The sequence below is a fragment of the Amblyomma americanum genome, chromosome 4 (genome assembly GCF_052857255.1).
Source record: "Amblyomma americanum isolate KBUSLIRL-KWMA chromosome 4, ASM5285725v1, whole genome shotgun sequence".
Taxonomy (NCBI): domain Eukaryota; kingdom Metazoa; phylum Arthropoda; class Arachnida; order Ixodida; family Ixodidae; genus Amblyomma; species Amblyomma americanum.
In genome coordinates, this window is record NC_135500.1 from 199,445,547 (window position 1) to 199,472,890 (window position 27,344).

The following is a 27,344-nucleotide window of genomic DNA, read 5'->3' on the forward strand; positions in this document are numbered from 1 at the left end:
TAAACAAAGCGTGCCTCACACGACCAGTTGCAGTGTAGCTGTGGTTACCTTTGATCACCCACGCCTCCAAAATGTTCCGCAAAACAGCTTTAAAGATGCGGTTAAACCATGTAAACCGTGCTACAACTGTGTGATTGTAATGATCCCGCCTTTTTTTCTTTTATGTATGGCTCATTTTATCCCAGCTATAGTACAATACTTGCGGCCGCTCATTCTAAACGGTAAAACAAACCTGAACATCAACCCAAACTATTTACGCACTCACAAGACGCACCGCACCGTCATGTAGAACTCGGTAGCAAAATTTTTGAAAAAAAAAAGAAAGCCGTGTGTTACACACAGGAAAATACGGTACTAGTATTCAAGGCTCTTTATAATGCTAGATCAGTTACACAAAATGGTAGCATAAACCAAGGAGCAAGCTACTCCAGGCCTGGCATGTAATGCCAAGCACACTGCTTTCATGCATGAAAAACCTGAAACATGGGCTGCAGATTATATAGCTTGTGCATGCTATGCATTTGCTTAAGCATCTAAATAGTCATGGCAATGCTTTATTACAGAAAGCTGATAACCACATTCATCTTGCATATTTGAAGACATAACGACTAAGGGAAATTTTAAATTAAATACACCAAAAAAGTAGGATTTTGCATTTAAACTGGCATGCCCCTCCGAGATGATACAGTACTGAAGTCACAGATAAACACCGTCAGAGGTAGCAGTGAAATTTGACTACTGGTAAGTGGAAAATATTTAAGCAGTACATAACCAGCATTATAGAAAATGTGACCAACAAAAGGTCCCCAATTGTCACACTCATGGCACTGTTAAAACTTATTAGGTAATATGCATTTTAAAATTACGGCCACATTTCTTCAGGCCACACTTCTATCAACCACAAGAATAACGCCCAACATCACTTTCCTCAAGTCTGGCTGCTCGCTCTTCTGTGCTAAGCATACACATGGTGGTCTAGGTGGTTCTGTACACTGATCTATTTGAGCCCCCATTTTAAACATTGCTGTCTAGACTACTGCCAGACTGCTTTTCAGGATAATTTTGCGGCTGGCTCAACAAGAACAAGCCAAATGCGCAATTCAACATGTACAGCAAAACATCCACAACCAAAAAATAGACTCCTTATGCAGTCAGAACATTTAACCCTGACAAGGAGGTTGTGGAGGTTGTGAAATATAGAGTAAGAGCATTACTGCATCAATTTATTATGTCAGTGCTGCAGTGGGCCTGAAAACAAATGCAGCAGTGTACATCTAAAGCAGCATGAAATATGTAGTCTGAAGAAGGTTCTTCCACAGCCAGGCATGGCGAGGATTTAATCAAGTTGTGCGTGGCACTCATAACATGTGCACTGGTCGTCTAATGCAAGGAATGCAAGCCATATGAAAAAAGCAGTGAAGGCAGAAACCAGAAGCAAATGCAAACTGCATTGCATGCATTTAAGGCAGCACGCAGGCACTGGTTCGAGCACTGATATTCACAGAACTTGCATTTTGCAACATTTGCGCACACTTTGTATCGTAGATACACCAGCAATTGTTATGTGCATCAAGTTTTCATATAAGCTACCCTGTCAATGAGTCTTTCAAGCTGTTCTTGCCTCAATTTTGCAATGGATTTGAAACAGCCTCTTCTAATTTTCAGCAGTTCAGCTAATATGGGTGTCGCAAGGACTACTCTACTGTGGCAATATACTTGTGATGGTACATTGCACAATGAGAACCAGTTGAGGCTGCTGCTATTTGGTGTTAACTGCTTACAGACCAGAGATGTTTAGCATATGAGCATCAGGTGATTAAGCAATGCTAACGCAGCAGTACTGTTGTCAGGTACACATGCCCTGGTGTAGGTGTAATAGATGGTCATCAGTAATGCAAACAACGCACGCAATAAATTCTGGTAGCATTTAGCGTGATACTGCACTCGGAGCAAGCTCTGGTGAAGGATAGACTAAAAGAAAAAGGGAAGAAGCACTAGTAGGACAAGCTCTCGTGAATATTTTTTGCCGATATATCCGTAAGAGCAGCCGACACAGTGGTGAGATGAAATATAGCATGTACTGGCTTTCCAGTACATTCTATAATATCAACAGTTTTAATGACTTTGCATAATGCACCCTTAAATACCTTTGCATACATTACCAGTTGAGTACACCTGCTAGTAGCTGTTTATAGCCACTATACTGCAGAAGAAAGAGGCATGTTTTCTGTTATACAGGCACGCTAAAAATGTGAGAAATACAATACATGACTTTTCAATTGCTGGGAGACTTTTCTTTTATCTGTTTTTCATTCTTCTTACAAACTGCTTGATTACAAATTGTGCCTATGTGGTGCCATTTTCATGACAGATATTTTGGCTGAAGGAATGGGACAGGCCTTATATTACACGCATCATGTGACCCGCATATCTGACACATTTTTTCTACAGAAAACTTGCTGGGATTAAATTACAGTGCCATAAAACCGACAATTTTGCATACGCCAGAGACTAATTGCATACGCCAGAGACTAATTGCAGTTAAGTTGAAAAATTTTCAGGTGGATGGCCATCCAAAAATTTCAAAATCATGAAATTTACGAAACATGATGTACTGTAAAAGCCCATGTATAATACGAGGTTTTTCAAAATTTTAGCATGTCACATTTCCACCGCATATTATATGTGGATCCAAACAATTTTCGGTCAAAATCTGCGCAAGACCAGCAGGTTTTGCAAGGCCCGGTGTTGCGCCGCACTCCATTTGGCTCACCTGGGAGCGGCACTAAGAGGCCGTTCCGCTCCCGCTTGCTCACTGAGCGGAGCGGGTGCACAAACCCGCTCTGCTAAAAGTCTCTATTATCGAGCGCCATCACCATCACACTTCCAGCGAGAGGAGGCGCTATCTAGCGGTAGTAGCGGTAGTTTCGATTTCGACGCCACTTCACTATGCTGACCTGACATAGCGACGCCTAGGACGATCGCACCTCGCACGAAATCCGGACCGCGAAAGCAGCACTCGACTGCTTTTAAAATGAAAGTAATTGTAGCTGCCGAGATATATCGGCACCGTGTCAAGCGTTGCTACATTGTCTGCATGAGATGCATTGTCTGCATGCCTGCAGTTACTGCTGCCGGACACGGGCCTCTCCAACCACCCTGTGCATTTGGATCGCGGACGCTTGGGCCAGCATTTCCGAGGAGCTCGATGGTAATTTCAGGGGGATATCTAATGAGCTCAACAGTACCCATACACCCGGCGATGACGATCGTCAAAGCTCCAATTGACATTTCCGAAGTGTGTGTGCCAGCGCGTATGCCGGAACCGGTCTGCGCATACTCGCGGCGCACGATGCGAGTGGTCGTGAGCGGCCTCTGTACCTTGCCGCTCGCACTACACGCGTCGTGTCCGGTGCTCCGGCATACACAAATAATCGGAGGGCGTTCGGATTCCGCGACTTCCGGACTGTCCTCAAGCTGACTGCCCTTCCTTACTCTCATTATATGCGGATGAAAACTTTTAACGCGACAGGGTTAAGGAGCTCATGTCACAGAAAAGCCGGTGTCGTCGGCGGCGTTGGCCCTGAGCGAAAAATGGCGTGTCTCGGTGGACACCTGAACCACGCCATAAGGGAAGGGATTTTCCTTCCCTTGCAGCGGGGTAAAGGTGTTCAGCCAGAATTGTGAGACAGGCATTTCCTGTCATTTACTTTCCTTAAAACCAATTTTCATTTTCCTTCCCATACGGCCTGGTTCGGGTGTCCACTGAGATATGCGAGGCAGGCGTCCTTTCCTTAAAGGGACACTGAGAACGCTATCAAATTTTTTTTGTTAGCAAAATCTGATAGTTCGGCAATTCATGGCTTTGTTGCCGCTTGTCCGTTTATTTCAAAGAAATTTGAATTCGAAGTTGAAAAAGTTTTTCCCGCCACTCCTATTCAAACTCGAGAACTCTTATGATGTGAGTGAGAACTGTTACGTCATAGGACGGAGTGACGTGAAACGTGACGTAAACACAGACTCCGTGATTTCTGGCCGTTAGCGGTGCGGTCTAGCAGCGGCCGAAATGAAAGCTACCGCCGCCGCACGTTGAAGGCATCTATCGGGGGTCGCTACCGTCGCTTCATTTACGTTTGCACCGGCGTCTTGCTAGCGTTACGATGGATCCCGTTGCCGAACACGACGACGTAGTTCTCGCAAAAACTCCGGCCTGCATTTCAGCGACCTCAGCCCCAGAGAGCGTGCGATGCTTTTGAGGGAGCACGGTTAGGTTAGGCGCCGGCGGGTCCACCGTGAGCAGCCGCTCCCAGTGCGGGGAGTCGCGAGGGGACAGGACAAGGTCGGCGCGTTGTGCCCATCGGAGGCTGGCCGGGGCTTTGGGGCAAACGGATTGTGATTCCTTGAACGGCGTGGTTGCACGGTGCAGCAGGCGGCGTCGAGGTCTCTCACGGTTGCAAGGGCCAAGTTATTTATTTATTTTCCACAAAAAACAGATGGGTGCTCAAGGGCGGTCACGTTTAAAGTTGGTGGCTTGAAACTAAAGCCGACGCACGACGCTTCAACGGCTTCCGCTAGATCCAACGAGTCCACTGGATCGGGCTCTCTCGCCCACTTGCATGTACCTTCAGATGTGTACTGTGAATGGATTAAATTAGCCGAGAGCTCGAAAAGAACAGCTCTGCCCAACTGCCGAAACTATTGAATTACGTCACAACGCACACCTCGCCGCGGAGCCGAAACAGTCTGGCCGGGCCGGTGGCGGCTGGCGCACTCAGCGCGAAATAGAGACATCCTCCAAGTCCCCGCCAGTGCGGTCAGAGTGTGCCGAGGCCGCCGAGTGCGTCGGCAGCCAAGCGCAGCAGGAGTATTGATCGAGGCTCTCGCTTTGGCCGACGTGACGTCGCTGTGCAGCGCGCGCGCGCGTTACGCTGGAGCATAAACGCGCCTTAACAGAGCCTGCGCTTAACCGCTAACCAACATATTCGGTGGCGGCATTTATGGGAGCCACTGAAACCCCCCGCCCAATCACTGAACAAAAAGAAAATCCTGTGACGAGGCTCGGAATCGAACCAGGGTCTTTGGCGTTTCAGGCGGAGACACTACCACTCCGTCACTACTTTTTTTTCTTCTTTATTGCATTTTGACAAAGGGTACAAACAAATAAATATGTCAGCAACACTTGTACTGACACGGTGAGTTAAAATTTTTTCAGTTCAACCAAGTCATCAAGCATATTTATTCATGTTAGCTGATCAGGCAGTGCCCGATACACTTCCCTCAGTCTTATGACACCTTCACTCCGCCACGACGGCTCAATGTGTAACTGCCAATAAAGGCGCATCTAGTGAATGCAATCCTCCGATGCAGAAATCTCCGCCCTTTCGCTACGTATCTGCTGGCCTAACAGAGCTAGGCCATCAGCAATTTTTCTTAACTGCCTTGTACCTTGTCTCCCGTCCCTAATGAACGATTTCCGTTAAGTAGTTTGAAGTTGACTGGTCCAGCCGAGAATGTTTCGCCGGGCGAGCATGCATAGACACAAGTGCTGCCTTGTACGATCACCGACCATCGTGCCATCATAGTCTTTCATCGACCGTGGCGATCATCTGACCAGCCTTAACAGGCTCCTTCAAAGTTTAACTAGCACTTGAAGCGGTACTTGGAGTTTCTCTGCTGTTCGGCGCTTGTATATTGAGGCGCGTCAAAAACAAAACCATGGGGCACGCAAAGCTCATAGACGCGAAGCGCCATAAAAAAATCGACTCTCTCCTGGCCGCCAAGCATCGGTTTTCTTTGCTTCCAACATTCAGTTTGTAGTTCACTATCGGTTTTAAAACAAAACATATTTCTTGAACAACTCCACAGAATCACTTTGGTGTATGGTTAAAACAGCGCAAGTTCACCTGATGTGTCTTCATAGTGCATATAGCTAGTAAATGATCAAGTCACGTGGTACGACCCACGGGACTCTGTGAACAGCGCGCATACGCGGGGTGGAAGCTAAAAAAAAAAGTGAATTAAAAGAGGATTTCTAGATGTAGAGAAATCTTGGGAAAAAAAAAAGGCTCTCTCATCTAGCACACAAATGAACGAACAAACAAAATAGCTAAGACCTTTCTCTGGATGAAAAGTACTGCGCTATACATTCTGGTGCATGATGTCATGTGCCACAAGAAGCTCTTCAATGAAATCAAAATGTAAAACCAAATTGGGCACTAAACGGACTCGGGTACCAAAATCCATACTACTACTATATATATAGTCCCTTACACACCACCTCCTTTCAATTAAACTGACCATTCCATCTTAAGGCATGGAAGAACATACTACATTAAATGTGCCTGGGATCTCTTAGACAACAGACTAATTCAGCTGAACTACGATCCCAAAATATTTTTTATACTTGTGGCTGGGCATGATGAACTGACTGTTGCACCACTAATGAAGAGTGGCATAAAGGCTCATCCTGTAAATATTGCTGGCTAGTTAGCACTTAAAATTGGCCTCGGGAAAACATTTGGCGATAAAGGTGCCGACCAAAATAAAGTTTAGTGCAGGTCCTGGCTGGTTGCCTAAAATAGATCACACGCGCTCAACTCGTCACATGCAATTACGAGAAAATAAAATGCCTGAAACAAACAAACAAAAAAGCAGAGGAAGGCTCGGGGGAATTTTGCCTTTTTAGTGGTAAATGCTACTTTGCTTGTTCTAAACAAAGACTGTAAGCTGTGTCCAGCGTCCTCAATATGACACACCACTCTAAAAAATAAAATAGGCGCACACGGTACATTCCCATTACGGCCAACTCGGTTGAGACGAATGCTCAGGTAAGATGGAACAGTGAGAGATAATTTAGTTGGTTATCCATAGGACTCAATATAAAAGTTATCCGCCTAAGACTAACTTAGGTCGAGAGAAACTTTCGCAGCGACTGCAATGGCACTCATGGGACATCCGCGTGGCACTGTCAAGGCAAGAAAAGTTGGCTGACGATTGCGCTTCTCAGTAATGTGATTTTTGAGCACAGCTGCTGCAGTACCTGAACCACTGAACCATTGGCAACCGCAGACAGAACATGCAGCGCAGAATGGAGGCATCTGTGAATTTTAGCTTTGGCACCTTGCTGAGCGATCTGCCACCACTGAGCCTCTCGGACGGTGCGTTTTGCGGCAGCCATCACTGCCAACAGAGCACCGCTCTTGCAGTACCCTCCTCCTCTGTTGTGCCGCTCTTGCCTACTCTCGTCACATCCTCCTCCTCCTCTTTTTCACTTTCACCATACTTTCATCCATCACTGTGCACCTCGCATTACTGTAGCTAAGGATTGGACTTTGTGGTTTTCATTTTTGAAAATTCGGCTGACTTCTTTTTGTTGTTTATTTTGGAACTCGAGTTTCGTTGTTTTTTTTTTTTTTGGAAAATATCACTTTCGACGAATGAATTACCGGCTATTTTCGGGGATTTAATGTGGCAGTCCATGTAGTCAAGTCACTTGGAGTCCATCTAGGTTGTTTTTGTGAGCATGAGCACTGCAGGGCCTGCCCTGCAGTGCCTTTGCCTTGCAGTGCAGGGCCTTTGCCCCGCAGTGGGTGTAGTCAGGCTGATGATGATGATGATGATGAATGGCAGTACTTGGAGCTGTGCTATCGTCACTAAGTCTATAATGCAAATTAAACAGCCAGCAGACGGAACGCAAGTAGAAATTTACTTCTAAGAACTAGGTTTACATGTTATTGTTGGGTTGTTGTGCTGGTTTGAGTGAGAAGGCGGAGCATCACATGGTCTGCATGTTGATGTCAGTGATGGAACTGCCGCTCAGTCGTCACAGTAGCTGGAATATGATATTTTTTTTCGTGACGCCCATGCAAGGTTTTATGCCGGTGTCCTACATGCAATTGATAAACCTACTTAACCAACCAACTGCTCTAAGCGGGAGATGATAGTGAACAAACAGTGCTCAGCTAGTTGGCGGCAAGGAGTTCGTGCTTCCTGGTTTGCAGAGGCGTGTGAGCTAACAGAGCAATATTTAAAATCACACAACTGTGCTGCTTATCCACAAGTACCACAGTCGCATCGTGCCCCTGGCTTTCCTACTTAGTAATTTTCAACTTTGACTAAAACTCATAGTCAACAGCCAGGTAGCTATGCTTCGCTTTTTGGTTAAAACTGAATTTTTGAAAAATGAATTCGGCGCTCAACGCTGCACTCTAAGAATGTATAAAATGCTTCTAGGCAAGAAAGCGCACCCCCACAAGATGGGCTTCCACGCATATTCGTGCAAACCTACGGGGAAGCTATCTTGTAGGAGCGGAGGGAGGGGGGGGGGGGGGGGGATTTCTTGCCATTGTGAAAAAGGCAGGGCATCATTGCACCTGTGCAGGTGGAAGGGTGGAAGTGATCCAAAATGGTCGAGTTGCCTCCCACAGACTAAAAGATGTGTACTATACACAAAATGCACCCGCTTGTTAACTTGGGGCTTAAAAACTGCATTTGCACCTGATTCAGTATTGCAACACGCACTATTGCAGTGCAGAGATGGCCAGATATCGGTGCCACGCACACTGCATGTGGCATATGGACACGGCGAGTGGTGTGCCTGCTCATGCAGTTGGTAACAGCTGTGTAACAGATGGTACTGCAGAAGAAGCGAGATAAGAGATGCACCGCAACCCTATTGGGCGCCATTGAAGCACTCGGAACAGAACGGAAAGCAAAAATATCACACAAACACACACCCCACTCCTCACCAGACACACACATGCACACAGAGAAAGAGAGACATAGAGAGAAGTGTCAGTGAGATACAGTGAGAAAAAAGGCAATGGAAAAGAAAAACTAGACCAATGCCATTTTCAAATATGGTAATGTGAGTTTGTTTCATGCTCTCAGTCTTCAGCTCACATCATCCATAGTGCAAAAAATGATCTATTTGCAATTATCCTCTCTCAGAAGGGCTATTTTAATTATTGTTTTCATGTAACACATATATATATATATACACACACAGTGTTGTGCGTTTTTATCGTGAACACTTTAAAAAATTTCCCCGCCTCAACCGCTGGCTCATTTGCCGTGAAACTGCACACAGAGCATGCGTATTATGGTAACTTTTGTATCGTAGCAAGTTTCACAACGGTGCTTACTTAGTTGAGCCATGCATGATGCGAAAACGTAATCGTCTACGTAGAGATCGGCAACCAAAACCCGCAGACGACGCTTTTTCGCTGAAGGGCGGCAGTGGCGCCATCTGTTTTGGGCAGTGGAAACCGTCACGACAAGGCCGCCGAGGCAAGCATTGCAAACAATATTCTTTAAAAGGTAAAGCCTCGTTAAATCATTTGTTCTGATATTTTTCCGCTTAATTAGTCGAAAATGTTGTAAGTGCTTCAGTAGAAGCAGACGAAATGACAGGAACGGCATATTCAAACGGCCCGCGCTCCTTGCAACGCTCTCCTCGACGGCCTTGTCGTGACGCTTTGCACTACCGCAAACAGATGGCGCCACTGCCGCCCTTCAGCGAAAAAGCGTCGTCTGCGGGTTTTGGTTGCCGATCTCTACGTAGACGATTATGTTTTCGCATCATGCACGGCTCAACTAAGTAAGTACCGTTGTCAAACTTCCTACGATACAAAAGTTACCATAATACGCAAGCTCTGTGTGCAGTTTCATCGCAAATGAGCCAGCGGTTGAGGCGGGGAAACTTTTGAAAGTCTTCACGATAAAAACATATATATATATATATATGGACACAGCTAGCATGCTCACGTATCTTTTTTAGGGGCACTTCTGTTGAGACGAACTTCTGATAAGACTAATAAACTTTACGGTCCCTTCAAGTTCGTCTTGAAGAGAGTCTACTGTAATATGGTGTCCTATACAGCTATGTGCAAAATCCGCCTCAGGTCAAGCCTGGGGCCACTTAGCCAGCGATCAGTGAAGAAGGCGGTGCTTTACACTTTCCTCACTAGCCACGCAACTAGTGACAGTGCTTGGCAGCTACATGGCCTAATAAGAGAAACCGCACCTGCCGGCAGAAGCCCTGGCAGTAGGAAGCACAGTCATTGAGTCGCAGGAAACGTGCCACGTGCGCCACACCCCAGCGCCGTGGGTGCAGGCTGCTCAGGGACACGCTCAGCCCGAGGCCACCTCGTGTCTGCACCCGTTCCTCTTCCACTTCCTCGCCTCCTACTTCAGGCCTGTGCAACAAATGGTTTAAAGCACGCTTATCCTGTGCACGGCAGCTGTACACTTCAGTGCACAGGAGCATCCTGCTACGTGCTCCTTCTCAGTACCTGCCCGAACTGGTGGTATTCTAACTACAGCGGTGTTCTGCGAATTAAAATAAGTCAAATTTTAAATGTAGTGAGGGCCGCAATGAATAAAAGTCCTAGGCAGATGTGCTATTACAGCACATACTACAATTATTGGCGCAGAACCTTCTCAGAGCATATGGCCGTGCGAGCCGCCTAGTCCAGCAGTCCCCTGGTTGCCACTGCTGCGTTGGCCCTCCCCACCAGCCAATGCTGGTGGTCAGTGCCATCACTGAGCAGAATAGCCACCCACTGCTTCCCAGATGGGATTGGAATGGGGTCAACTATGGGACTGAAAATACTCTCTGCAGTGCCCGCACTGTGCAGAATATAGTGTGGGATACCACTGGCGTAACCTAGCTAGTGTTGGATATGTGTTTGTTTGTAATCTCCGAAGAGTGTTGCCTTCTGACCTATTAAGGGAATTACGTGGCATTGAGTACGCTTGCCTGGCTGTTCTGTGTCGCGAGATGATAGGCAAACGTTGTTGAAGCTGCTAAGTCATAGTACCGTGTATAGTCATCTGGAGTAGATGACCGGTATAGAAGAGCTCGGACATGCCTAGAAACGACAAAAATGAGCGCGCATATATGGAAATTGGGCTGTGCATGCATGCGAAGCTTTTGCCAATGATGGCAGCCAGTTCCCTACCAGGCTGTGGGTCTACAGAACTGCTTTACAACCACAATCAGACAAACCATGCCACAGTCTAGTGGTTTGGGCGTCCGCTTCCCTACGCACCTCTAAACTGGCACCATTTGCGCCTCCACATGTCCTCCCCATCGCACAGTCAAGGTGGTTGGAGACTGCCTCACTCTCTTGCAACCCCACTTACTGGGCACCACAAGGTACCAGAGCACGACCATGAGAAACCTGCCACCCTCAGTGGCGCCCACTATCTGAGTCACCCTGTGTCCAACCCCTAAAGTCGAACTGCATGCCTACTTTTTGAAGGTTCTGCACTCACTCAATCAATATCACCGAGGTATTCAGTCAACCTGTTTTGCACAGTACAATGACGAGAGCGTGCTCAAAGCCGTGACGTAGTGAAAAGCTGGCAACATTCACTTAACTCCTAGGAGTATGCCTGCCTTTGTTTTTCATGGCCTCTGCAGCACTGAACATGGTCACTCAATTCTCTCCGCATATCAACAGTTGCATTTCACACGATCAGACAATGGGAGTGCTTTCTTAACCTTTTAAGGTGCTTTGTACACAACTGTGTGCACTGCAAGGTCACAGCTTTTTGTGGGGGTTCACTGCCGCTTATACCAATTTCTTTGTTGCAGAGGAATCCTCGAACATCCATATTGCAACTTCGTTGCATTTTATGTTGTGTAGACAGTTCAATAAATAATATTTCGCAAAAATTTCGACTCAGCAGCACGTGCTTCAACACTGCCATAAAGGCTGATTTTGTCATTTGATTATAGCTTTATGGCGTGAAGTGCAGCATCAAAATTTTTTTTTACCACACTGCACAATCCTCATATTGCCACCTTGGCAAATGCCAGTGATGAACAGCAACTGGTAACCTTCCACCATCACAATTTGTACATGTACACAAATCTGTACAAAGTGCCTTCCTTGGTGGAACTAAGTGTATGCTTCCCACCAGCAGACATCTAACTGTACTCAGCAGTGTGCATGTGTACTTGCCAGTAACTAGCATTTTTGTCCAGAATATTATCTCTTCTGATACAAAAGAATAAGCCCAAAAGCCATTTCATACCAGATCGGGAACTATCCAACATGATGACTTTGGAGAAAAAGACCGACCGAATTAAGGGGACATGATTATAGAAAAACCTCAATGATGTATTAGAATTTTTTTTTTTTAATGTGGGAAAAGAATGCCTAAATTTAAAACTACTGAATGAGGTACAAAAGTACTGTTAGCCTGTTAATGATGACTTCGCGCACCAATTTCGGAACCTTCTGCATTGCTATGGGCACGCTACGCATCTGGCTTGTGGTCAGAGAACTGAAGTTTCATTTTCGACGTGGTTTGCTCTTTTTTCTCGCGAGGTGGCACTTTTTTAACGTGCTGCAAAGACGCGCAGACATGGTACTGCACTCATTGCCTGCCATGTTGCCTAGTAACGACTTCGCCACTCAGCTTCGAAGCCTTCAGCGCTTCTTACATGCATGCTGTGCATCTGACTTGTAGTCAGTGAGCCGAAGTTTTGTTTCTAATTTAGTTTTTTTTGCTCACAAGTCGGCATTTTTTTTTACTTGCTCCGAAGATGCAACAGCATCAAAGTCGTTTGGTATCCTCCGCATGCGCGATGTGCGCTCTAAAATGACGCAAATCTCAGAAGTCTGCATCATCTGTAAATGATTTGATCGATAATTCAAGCAGCAGAGAGTCTGAAGATGCCTTTTCGTCAGGATTCAGGTCTGACATTGGCGACATTGGAAACCAGCCTGGAACACAGGCAGTCGCGCTCCAGTGCCCAATCAGGGTTTCCAGTTATGTATTGCTTTTAGCAAGAATACTACTCAAGATAGAACTTCGATTTTTTCACAGCTAGCGGCCAATAGAATACAAAAATTTTGCATATTTCAGAAAATTTTAAAGATTTATTCTTTTCAAATATCACCATGTCTTTACAAGCTTTGCACAATTTTTTTACTAAATTCTTGTTTTTGGCAAATAAAGTTATTGCAATGTGCAATTTGTTATTTAAACTTATATGCTTATTACAAAGCACATTTATTTAGCTTTGCTTTCGTGTATTGCATCAAATTTTAAATGCAATAGTTTTTTGCAGGAAAAAAAACTACTGAAACCTATAAAAAACGGTCATTTTCCTCGCAGTAAGAAGAGATAAATAGCGTTCTCCAGATTTCCACACACTACGGAAATGGCGAGCAGCGTCTGAATGCTGCAACCTGAGCCTCGGCCCCGTGGCAGACACATGCTGTGCTCCCTTAATGCACACAAAGGTCACGACTACCAAAGGCAAGGTTGACCACCTTGGCATCACCACGCCTGTACACATGCATGCGCACACATGACTAACTACACTCCCAGGCAGGTTCAGCTCACCTTGTGGACCCGTATGACTGCGTGGCAATACTGTCTGAGCGTTTCAGGGCACTTGCATCAGATGATGATGTAACTGCAAAGTAACGATGGGTTTATTTTTACACGACCTTGGTTATATTTCCACAAATGAAGCATGTTATGAGGAACACGTCAGGGCTGTCACATTAAGTTCTTGGGACTAAGCACTGCGGTGTAACCAATACAGTAATGCAACATCTGCAGATGAAGATATAAAATAGGCCCAGTTGTAGAAAGTTTGTTAGAGAGAATAGAACCTGGTGTCAACAAGAATTTTTGTAGCCTCTTTCCCTCATTATGGCCTCTCTCTCATATTCTGATCATCAACGTCCAATTATAACACGGTGTTATATCAACACGTGAGTGAGAACTGAAATGAGATACTTCTCCCTAAAAGTGCATCCTTCATGATGTCCTTTGCATGCGACCATTGCCTGCCAGCACTTCTGGCCACGTGGCAGAAACCAGTGGCATGGTCACTCCCAACTAGTATTAAATTTCACAGCATGCAGCAATGTCTGACACTTTCCATACACTGCTCTGCTTGACCATCACAATCTGCATCACATCTGCTGCTGTTGCCACGAACGACACTACCTCTGCCTTCAATGCACGAGTTGACATTACAAATTTATCTTTTACAACGCGAGGAGGCAAACTATTTTAGTCGCAAGAGGCACACTTCAGTGAACATAAAACAACTACCATGTTTACCCCATTCTAACGCGCATCTTTTTACTTTGAAACAGCTTTAAAACGGAATGCACTTCACAACCATATGCAAAACCGAAACCGTATAAGGAAGTACAGTAAAATCTCGTTGATACTCCTAAAAAAAGAAACGGGGCAGAAAAACTATTATCTGAAGAAACGTATGACCCAGACTGCCTAGTTTTTAAAAATGGAGGTATTGAATGGGGCACGCCTCTGAACCGCCACTCTACCTACAAAACTTTCGATTAGCATCTCTTGGTGCGAGGTCTCAGCAGCTCCTTTCTTAGTGCTTGCAGAATTCAGTCTGCACTTCACGTCCGCAGTATGGAAGGAACTTTGCGATACATCCGATCTGCTGACAGCAATGACGAAAGTAGCCGGGATCTTCTGTACATTGTTTTCTGGACGTCTCAGCTCCTCGCATTAAATGTGCAGGGGGGAAGCATTCTTGCTCTTCATGCTGCGTCTTGCAGACCCGGCCGGCTTGTATGCATGCACACCATTGTAGTTCTCACATGCCTCGCCGCCCCTTGCCTACCGTAGGCACTACGAAGCACCTGCTGAGTTTTTCTTCATGTCGCGTCCTCGCTGGAACAACCCGCTCATATGTTAGTGCATTTTTTTTTTTTCCCGGATGCTTTTCCCCTTTGCATCTATGCATTGTAGAGAGGCCATCACGGCAGGAAACTGCAGCGACACTGCAGCTTTTATGTTGTTTTCCCTTCCGAGTTCAGCTAAACGACCATTAGCGCTTACCTGGAAGTGGCAGAGGCTGTGAAACCGTTTCGGTCAAAAATCGAGTCACAAACAGTCGCACTGGTAGAAAATCTACAGTCGCAGACTGCTAGCCAGTCAGTGGTGTCACGGAAGAGAACAGAAGCTTGTTCCACATCCAGTTTCTAGTTACTGGTAACAGTCAAGATCGACAACTCTAGTTCCAAGAGAGACCAATTTGAAAAAGCGGCATTGATGATGAATAAATGAGTTAGAAATGTGATAATGTCTCCATGGCCAGTGCTTATCATCCGCACTGCCACGCATGTAATCGCCAGAGATATCAGATTAATTTTCTGTCGTTTGTCTCCTTTTTTTGCGCTGATGTTATTTCTAAGATGGCGCACCTCCATCCGAAGCAGTGCAATGCTCAATGTTACGAGGTTGATCTACGCAGACACATGACAGAAAACGCGGGTACCGTATCCTTTGATTGGTACAGTCGAACCCCGCTACAACGAAATTCACGGGGTGCGCGAAAAATTTTGTTGAAGTGTAAATTTCGTTGTGGCGAAATCAGCCCAAAAAACTAAGATCTGACTACACTGTTCAAAAATATTTATTACCAAAAAATACGGTCATCTTGGCTTGCATCCTTTTTTTTTGCGTGCAGCGAGCCTTCTCAAGGTCCTCGTGAGCCGCTTGCATCAGCTTTTTCTGCTTCGCGGATGTCCCCTAACAAAGAGCTTGGGCTATTGCGTCTTTCGACTTCAGGATAGTTGACAGCGTGCTCTGCGAGATTCCGAAGTCCGCTGCAACATCTCCCTTTTTCCTGCCGCTGGACGCCGCGCTGATAATTCGTGCCTTCTCTTCAAGAGAAAGGAACTTTCGCTTCCTAGACAAAGTCGCCATGCTCGTGTCGATTGCAGCGCACAAGTAGAGTGAAAAAAACTAGGGCAAACGCGCTGCTGCTGTTGCCAGGCTGCTGCGTCCCTTGGCGACGGATTGGTTGCAGCTCTGACTTGAAAGAAAACGGGAGTTTGCACCCGTGCCTTGTCGCAAGGCAGCCAGCCCAATTGCCATCACCACCAAGCAATGATGGTCTTCATGTGCGTTTGAATGAGTGGATCAATTGGTGCCAGCGAAACTTTAGTGAAACAAAGCAGCGTGGACCTACGGAAGTATACAGATGGGCGGCGATAAGCTTGTTTTATTGTAAGATAGATTTTTAAACCACCGCTTCGCATAGCAAAAATTTCGTTGAAGCGGAAACGCGCCCCAAAAATGGTTCGCTGTGATGAGAAATTTGTTCCATTCCTTTCTATGGCGAGCTGATGGGGCATTGGAAATATTTTGTTGAAGCGACTTCCGTTGTAGCGGGGTTCGACTGTATACGGTGGTGCGCCATGTGCCAGTTCCAGGGTGTGTGCGGTGCTTTCGCCGACAACTTTTGGCTTTTGCATCTGGCAGTGGTACGTACTAATGCATGATCCTGCGTGCACAGTGCGGTCACGTGACCGTATGTTGCGCGCAATGTACGTACAAACTGAAAATTCACCCTTCACCCAAGCCTACAAATTTTGCTTTGCACTTTTCTTGCAAACACTTGCAACCACTGATAAAAATGCTAAAATGATCATCATTTGGGGCTTTTGCATTAATTTGGCATTTTCTGGTGTAAAAACATAAAAATCAAGCGTGCGTTAGATTCGGGGATGTGTTAGAATGAGGTGCTCAAGGTAAAACACAAGTACACAAAAGCGACCCTTTCGGGGCCCATCACGGTGCAAAACATGAAACCTCTGCTCACCAAAATCATCAACTTCGGCTTTGACTTCATCATCACCATAGAGATCATCGCCAGGAGATCCACCCTTCGCCGCTCCCCCACTTTTGCGGCTGCCAGGCATGAAGCGCATCTTCTTTTCTGCATAGGTAATAACGGTTCACTGAAAACTGGGCAGGTGGCATATGCAAACTGCATGCTGTTTGGATGGACGAGCGTGACGATAAAGAGGCAAGAAGCGTGAAAAAAAAAGAGAGGGGCATGCGCATGCAGTTTCCCACTCAAAATGCTCATACCAAGCTTCTATCCTGCACCTTTGCAACTGGCACAAAGCACGCACATAAAAAAATACAGCAAAAGCACCAACACCATGAAGCATACTCCATTGCCAACATTGCTGTGAGCAAGTGCATCAACATTGCAGTGCTCTCTACATTTAAAAGCAGGAATGCAAGCTTGTGCACACTTTTTTTGGACAAATACTGTCTGGACAAACGACAAAAAGCTGTTAGACCAGCAGCACCCATCTATGCACACATGTCCATTAGCAAAGGCTCCAGCAGCTTTGCATAGCATTATGCAGTAAGCCTTAGCCACAAAGCTCCGGTCCACTGCCTTGCAACGTGCCATGCCACCAAACCAGGTTTTTAAGATGCGTGGACTGATGAAACCATTGCACGCAGCGTGCACTTTTCTAATGCCATCATGACGCCACTTTTGCAAGTTGCCGTATCGAGAAGGAAAAAAAGTGGTGCAGCATTGTAACAAACAGAACTTGAGGAGGAGTACATCGTTCATAGCTGCATTCAGGAATAAATATAACTTTAAAAGCCCCGGATATATTTATGTGGTTGCTATATTAGACTATTACGCAATTTAAATGCTTTTTCGTTTCTTGAGCAGCACAGGTCTCGACTTGCAGTTGTTATTGGGCGCATTCTTTATCTGTTTGTTATACATAATTCACATTTCTCTTCTATCCACAATGTCACCCATCATGAACCTTTTTCTGCTCATTTTTCCTTTCCTCAGTGCAGGGTAGCAGGTCGCTCAAGCCAACCTCTCTGCCTTTGAAATAAACCTCTCTCAAGGCGGAACCGCATGGCGCGATTTCAGGCGCGATTGACGCGCGGATGGTGGGACGCGCGCGTCATTTTGACGCGTGCCCAGTATGATCCGTCATGAAATCGCGCCGCCGCGTGCTCCTACTCGGAGGAGAAAAAAACGCCTCGCGCGGCGCGTCCGGGGCGCGTCCGCCAATCAGATTTCAAGTAAGTCACGTGGTATTTGGTCACGTGGTTTTTTGGTTTTGCCACTAGATAGCCCTACTCTCTGCGCATCTCGACGGAACCTCTTCGGCGCATTATTTTTTTCGCTCTGCAGAACCGGCGCGCACGTGAAAAACACGTGCTACTGTTTCGTGCGCGCATCGTGTTCATCGAAAATGGAGAAAGCAGTCTTCAACGAGGCCCTTATCACGGAAGTGGAGAGGCGTCCTGTGGGATATACGCGACCGCCTCTTCTGCTCTGTAGTAAGCGCCCGACACTCCATTTTCTATGTCGAGTTGTAAACAAGCAGCGGCCTCTTGGCATGCAGAAAGTGCATAGTCGCAGTTTCGCACACACTCTTCCTGCTTGAAATTAAGCTTGATAAATATACTTCGGAAAAAAAAAATGTCGTTGTGTAATTACACTAGATTATTTCTATTGCAGTGTTGTGTAAGTTTAAGGGCATATTACATATGCGGTAGCAGGGACAATTCATGTCGTTGGGAGTTACGTTGTCTGGCAACCCGCAAAACACGCCACGAAGGCGCCGCTCCCCTGCGGGTGCTCACGCGTTGACGGCAACGCGGGCGTCCACCGCGCGTCGCGTTTTTCGCTCGCGGAAAACGCGCCATGCGGTTCCGCCTTCACTGTCTCTGCACTTGACTTTATATCTTTGTGTGCACTTTGTACACAATGCTAAGCAAAAATGGGTTAAGTGCACATCTAATTTCATGAATAAACTGAAGCTTATAATTTTTTTTTTCTGTAACAGAGGGCCGCTGAAGGACACACAGAAGAGCAAGACCTTGCACTTTGCAACGTCCCAAGCTTGATTTCAGATAAATAAAGAAAGGACACCTAATGCGACGAAGGAAAACAGAAAAGACTATGCAACTTAGCTTACTTGCAAGCTTGCTCTACTAAAGGGCAATGAGTTATGGGTGCTATACGTACACTGAAAGAGCTGCCAGTCTTAGAGGCATATTTTCTAATCTTTTTCAATGACAGGTCAGCAGGTGCTACCACGAGTAACTAAATTGCCCAATACATGCTCTTCCTTTTAGAAAAATTTCTACTTGCTAAACCATGGTTTCTTTACCACACATTTCAAACAACCACAGGAGCAACATGCAAAAGAAAGCGAATAGGTTCAGTGAAGCCTCCCAACCACAAAAACTATTATAATATACTACACAGCTGAGTGTTTGCTTATGAGTAGACCACAATAAGTGCAGCCAATGCAACAGTGCGACTGTACTTCCACTGTTTAGAAACAGAAGCTGCAACTGGTATGGCTAGTGTTGAGAATATGCCAGGCTGTACTTCCATCACCCTGGGTAACATGTGATTAGACCACACCTTCTAATGAGTGTTTTTTCACTGGTTGCCAAGGAGCAACAGTTCATTCTCACATGGCTAAGTTTGTATTTCCACCGTAAGAACAAACTTGTTACAAGCACTGCATCTGCACTGCACTAAAACTGCCCCCCCCCCCCCCCCCAAAAAAATGCCTGAATAAAGTATACGGGTCTGCAATAGCTTTCCTGTGTTGCCACATGGCCGAGTGTATGAATGTAACAGGCAAGAAAACAGAACAAGGATTAGTTCAAGCTGTTTTGACCATCACCGCTAGATGTGTTGCTGACGGTCATAAAAACCGAAAGAAAAGCTAGCACATTACTGATTTATGGGTTTGGTTTATGAGGGATGCCGTAGTGAAGGGCTCTGGAAATTTCAATCACCTGGGGTCCTTTAACACGCACTGACATCGCACAGTACACAGACCTGTCTTTTGGGTCAGCAGCCGAGCACCTTAATCACTGAGCCACAGAGGCGGCACTAGAACAAAAACATGGGAGGCAGGCGAGTGGTGGTGTGTGACTGTACATTTATGGCGATCGTTATAATTATTATGGTGGCAAGCAATTAGCACGCAGTGCCCTTGAAGAGGGCACCTGGCATGGGACTAAATTTACTAAAATAATGAAACAAAAGTCCTGGAAGCAAGATTTGTTGTAACGAGGCTTCACCACACCAGAGTTGATTAAATTTGGGTAAAATTAGTGGAACATAGGTTGAAAATGGATACCAACAGAAGGAGGAAGAAGCAGCCATGCACATGATGGTAGTTGGTGCCATTAGTCTGTGTTAGGGATGAAAATGCTTGCTTGACTAACTTTGGGTCGCTTCCTGAGTTCGAAACTCACTTCTGCGGGGACCCTTGTAGCTCTGGTACTTTTTCTTCTTTTTCAGGAAGCTGGTGTCTGCGAAAAAGACAACAACAAGTGCATAATACAGGGCATGTCATATGACGGCCTCCAAGAGTTGCATTTAATGCACTTCTACAGACGCGAAAAGATCGACCACTTGGTGCCACAGCTTGGCCTCACAAAACAGCAACAGTGTTAAAGAAACTCTCCCAGCTGCTTTTTGGCTTATGAAGTGAGAGCAACGAAACTTCTCTGCCTAAAAGGCATTGTCAAATGCAGTCATGATGAATCAAGGAGGTAAGCAATCCATCTGACTGCTAAGTGACAGAAATTATTTTGCAAAGTCAAAAGCATCTGTGCTGCATTCTGGGTCTCCTTTAAGGGGGGACACTGGTCTTAGACCTATTTTCTTTATTTTTAGTCCAATCCAAATTAAACTGTAATACAATACCTTGCTCAGTTTTTTATACTGATTTAAAATATGAAATTGCTTTTTTATTTAATTTGTTAGTTCCTAATATAATTAATTTTATTTAGTCATTTATTAGTACCTAGGTACAAAAAAAATGGGTCAATAAAAAGTAATGTTTAACCCATGACTACATAGTATGGTGAGTAAAGAGTGCAATAATCAAAGCAGTTTTTTCATTTCACCCTCATTAGTAATTTCACAGCACTTAGAATAGCGCCATTCAAAGTGTCAATATCATGCATAGATAAACTTTGCAAAATTATAAACTCTTCAAGCGTGATTGAACAATTGTGCTTCGGTTATTGCATACATTGTGCCTTCAGCTTCCCTTAGCAAACAATATGACATGTCTATCTGTCCTAGACGTTGAGATATTGACGTACTAAGATAGCCAGGTGTCCAAAATTTTCATGGTGTTAAATTGCCTGCTCCTGCACAAATTGAGCCCACACAGTGATCTAAATTTAATATTATGGTCAAATTACCGATTTCCTGGGAAAGAAAACTGGTAGAGTTGAAGAATAATACCTATAGGCTCCAAAAATGTCATTTTTAAAAAAATTGATTTTTGGGTCATTTTTTGGTCCCAAAGACCGGTGTCCCTCCCCACTTAAGTGTACAAAGAGAAGCACCACGTCGTATAAATGACTGAACTGAGACAAAGCCACAGGTGGAGGCACTGCAAGGCCTGTCAAGAGTGGCTGTGTACCAGGCTGCCTAGGTGGCTCCAGGGGGTACTGCACCATCTGGCACCAGCCGACTGGGAAGAGGTCGGGGCTCTCGCAGTCACACCACTGGTCGTAGCTATCCTCCCAGCCGTCAAAGTGGACCCGCAACAACCGGCCCACCACTTTGGTCACACGACCCACACAGATGAGGCGCGGCTCCATCAGGTCCACAACCTCCGCGTGCATGCCCTCCTGGAAGCCATGCTTGGGGATGTCCTGTTGCCATCAACAGGAAAGAGGAAAGGGCGAGGGGGAGCACTTGTTACAAATTACAGAGTAACGAGATATACATGATGAAGTTGTGTGGCCAGTCTTTAAGAAAAGCAGGCAGCCCAAATAAGCGTTGGCACTAATCAAGAGCGCGAACAGATCAAAAAGTTTTGCAACACAAACAACCGTTTCACTTGCCATAATAGACACTGCAGTGGATGTGACAATGCCTGATGGCTCTGTCTACCTAGACCGGCGGGATCGACAGTCTGGCTTAGATAAATCAACCAAGCGGCAGCACATTTGAAATGAAAAATGGATACTTATTCAGTGTGAAGAATGAGCAAACTAATCTACAATGCCATTCACCTCGTAAGCAACATTCATTACTATGACATCTCTCTGTTGCCAGTAGTGAAGGGGGCGGTGCAAATTGCACAAGCATGGATCCTCACCTTTTTGAAAAGGGACACAGGTGCTGCAACAGACTTGGTTTGCCGAAGGTATTCAAACCACCGGAATTCTCCTTTGTGACCTAAGAGGACAGTTGCATGTCAATACACCTGTCAGAACCTTAAAGGGAAACTGGCATTTTTTCTACCTGCACATATTTTATTGAAACTTTCTCAGTATGTTCTGCGCACTCCTCTGATCTTTTGTGTGCCAAATTTCACAGCTGAGTGACACTTCGTTGCAGCGACAATGAATTAAAGATTTTCCATTTTATTGCCTCAATCAGGGCGATTTCTCTTAGCAACCTTCTGCATATGATGCCAGTTTGCATGCTCGTTGACATTCGCTCTGCGTTTGCTAAAGGACAAAATTTCGAGCTTGTCTTTGGTCATTTGAGTCAAATAATGACCCATCCTGTCATTTACAGTCATGAGTTTAGCTAGTCAAGGTGCACATGATAACCTTTGTAGCAGTATCAATGATGTCATAAGTATGCCGTGACGTCCTAGTTTGGTCGAAACTCAGCTTTGGTTTCGGTTTTTTGGTTTTGGCTAATTTAAAATACAGTCTGCGACCGAAAATTCGGACGCCTCATTTTTCGGACATGCTTGGTTATTCGGACTTTTTCACTGCACTGCGACATGGCCCATAGAGCCAATGTATAAGAAGGTCAGAAAGTGTGGACACACCACAACTGACTATTCGATTTTTCGGACCACGTTTGCACTCGCCACCAATATTTAAGCCACCAAATAATATGTGTACAGTGGAACCTCATTCATTCAAACTGCAGGAGAGATTGAAGACTTGATCAAACAAAAGGAAATTCAAGTTTAAAGGGAGTCTCTTGACTTGCGATGCTGGAATTCTGTGCAAGTTGGCACATTGCACCCGCGTGGTTTCGAATTCTACTGTTCTTGAATATCTTCCACCGCACGAGCTTGAACAGTAGTCAGGGTTCGCGGAACTCATCTGTGCAGTCTTTCATCCCAAACACGGGAAAAGGTAGCAGTGAAGCGCGCGGGAGGCGTACTGCTTCACAGAGGCGGCGAACGAGGGAGAAAATGGTGGTGCGTTTCGGAGCGAGGTCAGCATACCCGCGGCAAAACGCAGCGCAACCCTGACTCTTTATTGTAAAACCATAAACAACTGGTGTTTCGATGACAGGCAAGACGCCTCTCATTATACACAAGCCACCGCAGAGTGCATATCGTTGGATATGCTCTAGTCGCAATTTTGGCTCTAGTCGCTAGGCCTAATAATGAAGGCCAACGCCAACGGAGTGCTTGCTTCGGCCGTTTCTCGCTTCTTATTAATAATAATAATAATTGGTTTTTGGGGAAAGGAAATGGCGCAGCATTATTCGGTTCTTATTGTTTTGCCATCTTTGCGTTCTCGACCCAGGCCCATCGTACTGTGGGCGCAGCACAGTTCCCGCAGCGGTGTGTTCGCTCTCCTGTCTAGACGTTGTCCCAATCCGTGCGTTCATCGGCGACATGCCGAGGGCAGCACAGCCAGGCCGAGCTCGTGAAAGCGGTCGCCGCCTGTCGTCTGTGCACATGTTGCGCGGCAAAATTTAGTCATGAGGAGCTTTAGCAATACAACTTGCTCCTTCCTCCGGCATATTGGTATTAAGTTCGTGATTTTTTTCGGTGAAATTAGATTTTCCGGACTGCGTGATTTTTCAGTCGTTTTCGCAGTCCCTAGAGGGTCTGAAAAACCGGTCTTTGACTGTAGTTGTACTCGGTATTGTAAAAAACATTTTTTTTTTTTGTGCCGTAGACAGGGTACTCCAAGGGTATTCCAACAGCATGAGAGAAGAAATTTGATTGTAAATTATTCAGCGGTCATAGGCAAGTACACACCACGGTCTATGTATGTCAATTTCTTATGCACCATTAAAGTGAAGAAAACATGAAACTAAAATTAGGTGTCTACAGTCCTTCAATAGTGACAATTTAGCAGTTATTTTCCTGTCAACGTTCGTGGTTTTTGCAATTATTGTATAGTACATGCTGGTACTATTCAGTGAATTTTTCACCTGCAACTGTGCGTACCACAAGGGAGACATACTGTTTATGAGATTGTTGCAGTAAATGAAATAACTGAGTACCTCTTGGTGGAGTCAACTCAATGCCGTTGAGCTCGCAGAAGCCCACTGGAAAAATGCAAGGTGACGAGGCATGGTAGCAGAACCAATCTGAGCCGTTGGCAGCCATCATGCCGTCAATGCCAATCATGAGATAGTTGTTTCGCAAAACTTTGGTCACTGTGGCAACGCAGATAGTAGACAGGTTGAGGGGGTCAATGGCCTCCAGCTTCATACCTTCTTTGAACTTCAGCTCACACTGTGGTGTGTGCACCTGCCAACGAAAAACAATGACACTAGATTGCATCCACACTCACACGTGCACATTGTCAAGAACAGCAAGCAAGTGCCTGAAAAAGATGTACGAGATCTGTAGCATAGCAGGAGTGGTAAATATGCATCATACAGAATCCCAAGCCCGCAAACAGTATGAGCAACTCTGGCTGTGTGATAAGACGTCTAGAATGTGCGCAATGCAAAAGACCATGCCCTCAATCAAGGTGTCTGGAACAGCAAGACACCTTAGCACTGTGCTGAGCATCTCTGAAGATGTGCTTGCTCAAAGCAGTGTGCCATGAGCATGCATCTCAGTAGTCTATGCTTTCCACTACATTTCTGCACTTGCCTTCTTTCTTTCAGACCAGAGATGCACCGTACAGTAATCCCTCATTATAATGAAGTCAGCGGGACGATGTAAAAATTCGTTATAAGCGGTAATTCAATATAAGCGACCACCCGAGAAAATCTAAAGCAGTCGAGCTTTAATTGCGCCGCAACGGCGAGGAAGTCAAAATACAATGTACTCAGTGAAGCAAAACTCTATTCAGGAGCAAAAAAGGCAGTGAGCTTTGGCTGTTTCAAGTTCTTACCGGGCGCGTGCAACCCCTGCTCTAATCTGACCAAGCATTGCACGAGACCGCGGTCGCTGCCCATGCATTCAACCTTCGGGGTATTTCGAATCGCGAAGGCAGTGGCCGCTTTCATGCGGGAGGCAGGAGGGGGGTCACGGAAATGCCATGGCTGAGTCTGAGGTTGTATTGGTTGTGCTCAAAAAACGATTAGCCACTCATTGCAGTTACGCAGCGCATTCATGAAAACTGAACGGTTTTGCAGTAGGAGCTTCGCATGATTACTGGGTAGTTTTTCTTCCCGAGGTGTACGGCTGTGAAGTTTGCAATTAAGTTTTACGGCGCACCGTTGTCGACGACACTGTGCTAATTCTACGGTTTGAGTGTCAGTGTTCGCGCAGCATCGCGTCCGCGCTGTTGACAGATGCTTACGAAAAAAATTCAATGACCTTACCATGCAGTTAGACCGTTTGTCTAGTTGGATGGCGCGAATCAAACATGACCGGCTTGAGAAAATCGCCGGGAAAACACCATGGTTGCGTTGACCTGCCATGTTGACAGCCTGACTCGCAGCTGGCGACGCCCGGAATTTTTCGTGTTTTCGGAAAGTTATCGGTAGATTTGCGCTGTCAAAAGTGCAACGAAGCTAGGGGCGGTGTTTTATTGCGATACAGGCTGACTATGATGAGCGGCAAGCAAATTTCTAGACCGGCTTCCCCAAAGTTGTCTTCCCAATTTGTTAACGTAGCTCTTCGCGTCGAACACGGCAAAGGGCGTGCGACCAGGCAGCAGCTCGACAACACCGTTGTTCACGATTGCAAGCGCGACCTGTGGGTTGCCTTCTCGTTTGAAGCGAAAACTCTCGGGAATTACGTTGTTCACATGCTTTCTTGTCTGCTTTGGCCAACGTGAAACGGTTAGACTTAGCGACGACTACGGCAGCCAGGGACCAGCTCAGTTCGTTTCCGAAAGCTCATCTCGCCCAAGTGTGAATGGGCTCATAAATAGAGGGACACTTCTTTTGTGCTTTTGGCACGTTTCAGCGCCAGAAACGTTCTTTAGAGTGGTAAAATTTTGCTCACAGAGTGCACCCCCTGGAATGCTACGGCGCAAGTCTGCCCGCGGTCTTTTGGCCACTTTTCAGCATCCAAGAGACCGCGGTTTTCTGGCGTCGCAGAGTCAAGAAAATTTTATTTTCCTTATTTTATTTTATTTTTTAAATTTTATTTTGCGACCGATTCGGGCACACTTCCGTTCGCATCCGCTGTAAACAGCTGGGGGCACTCGGCACTCGCTTGGTACTCGTTACTAGGCAGGTCATAGGTCGCAGGTTTGGTACTTTTGTGGCCTGTTCTGTGCCTGCCTGAGACTAATTCGTCGGTGATATTATCCTGTCATTGCATGCACAAAAGGGTCGCTTCCGCCGCGGCAATGCCTCCACTCGCCACTTCGCTCTAAGCGGGTCAAGCTCTTCGAGTAATGCGGCTTAAAATGCATGCGTTTGGGTCGGGACCGGAAGAAATTTCGAACAAAGTGATATTTCGAGTAAAGCGATTTCGTTATAACGAGGGATCACTGTATTACAGCCATTGAAGTATTTAGTATATTTGCTGCCTAATGTGTCTAAGTGCAGCAGCGTTAGAATACTGCTGCTTTTGCCCGAGACTATTTGTACCTCTGGCACATAGGCTTTTGCATTTCAGCAGTTTGCATCTCAGACTCACGCAGCAACCCTCACAGACACTTCAATGAAATTAACACCTTATGTGCTACATGTACATTTTCTTTACCTACAGTTACTCAACATGGAACCCACATTGTCAGAGCTGGCACAAGCAGAAAACAGCCAATTACAGCACTTGCTAGGGTACTACAAACATTAGATGCAGATTGCATTTCTATCTAAAAGGAAGGCAAAGTCTTCTCTGGGCATGGGAACTACACCACACCATAGCAGCATTCAGCGAGTCCTAATGCACTGAGACAAAGGCAATACAACTTGGTCCACTGCCTAGGCTGTTCTTGTCTACAATTTAACGTGCAAAAATAAGAGCCTGCAGGTAGCTTCAGTTCCCCATAGCCCTCTGAGGTAGCAGTGGTCACGACCACACACAAGCGTAAAACAGCAGATAACAAACTAGCAAGCACAGCTAGGCTTCGAACAGCAGGGAGATAAAGCAGAGAAAACTCGGGAAGGTAAACAACAGTGCCCGGTATGCTACACTACATCTGGAAACAATAAAAGCAATGTGAATAAAGACAGAAAAAGAGAAAAGTAAATTTATGTGCAGGGATACTCACAGGTGGAAACATATCCCACGATGCTTCATTGGGCTCACATTTTCTCAAAAGTGCCTTTTCAAGCGATGCCTTTGCATACTCTGCAAGTGTGCAAATCAAGCACAGGTTAGCAAGTGTGGGTGATTTAGAGCCACAAAACCCTTCAACAGCAGTAGCACATTTGTCAAGCC

General features: G+C 45.8%; 1 protein-coding gene across 7 annotated transcripts in view; it reads right to left on the reverse strand.

The window, feature by feature from the left end:
• The window catches only part of LOC144129030 (MBT domain-containing protein 1-like), a 40,043-nt gene that overhangs the window by 3,475 nt on the left and 9,224 nt on the right, over positions 1-27,344 (reverse strand). For 3 of the 7 annotated variants that reach the window (XM_077662902.1, XM_077662903.1, XM_077662904.1), the window contains exons 10-17: positions 27,175-27,254; positions 24,050-24,299; positions 21,939-22,018; positions 21,255-21,489; positions 20,041-20,127; positions 16,619-16,735; positions 13,363-13,435; positions 10,025-10,196 (exon numbers count right to left, since the gene is read on the reverse strand). In XM_077662902.1, coding sequence (XP_077519028.1) covers positions 10,025-10,196; positions 13,363-13,435; positions 16,619-16,735; positions 20,041-20,127; positions 21,255-21,489; positions 21,939-22,018; positions 24,050-24,299; positions 27,175-27,254 — 1,094 coding nt within the window. Of the gene's footprint in view, positions 1-10,024; positions 10,197-13,362; positions 13,436-16,618; positions 16,736-20,040; positions 20,449-21,155; positions 21,490-21,938; positions 22,019-24,049; positions 24,300-27,174; positions 27,255-27,344 lie in introns of those variants that run through there. The other 4 variants (XM_077662905.1, XM_077662907.1, XM_077662906.1 and 1 more) reach the window with 4 other exon arrangements.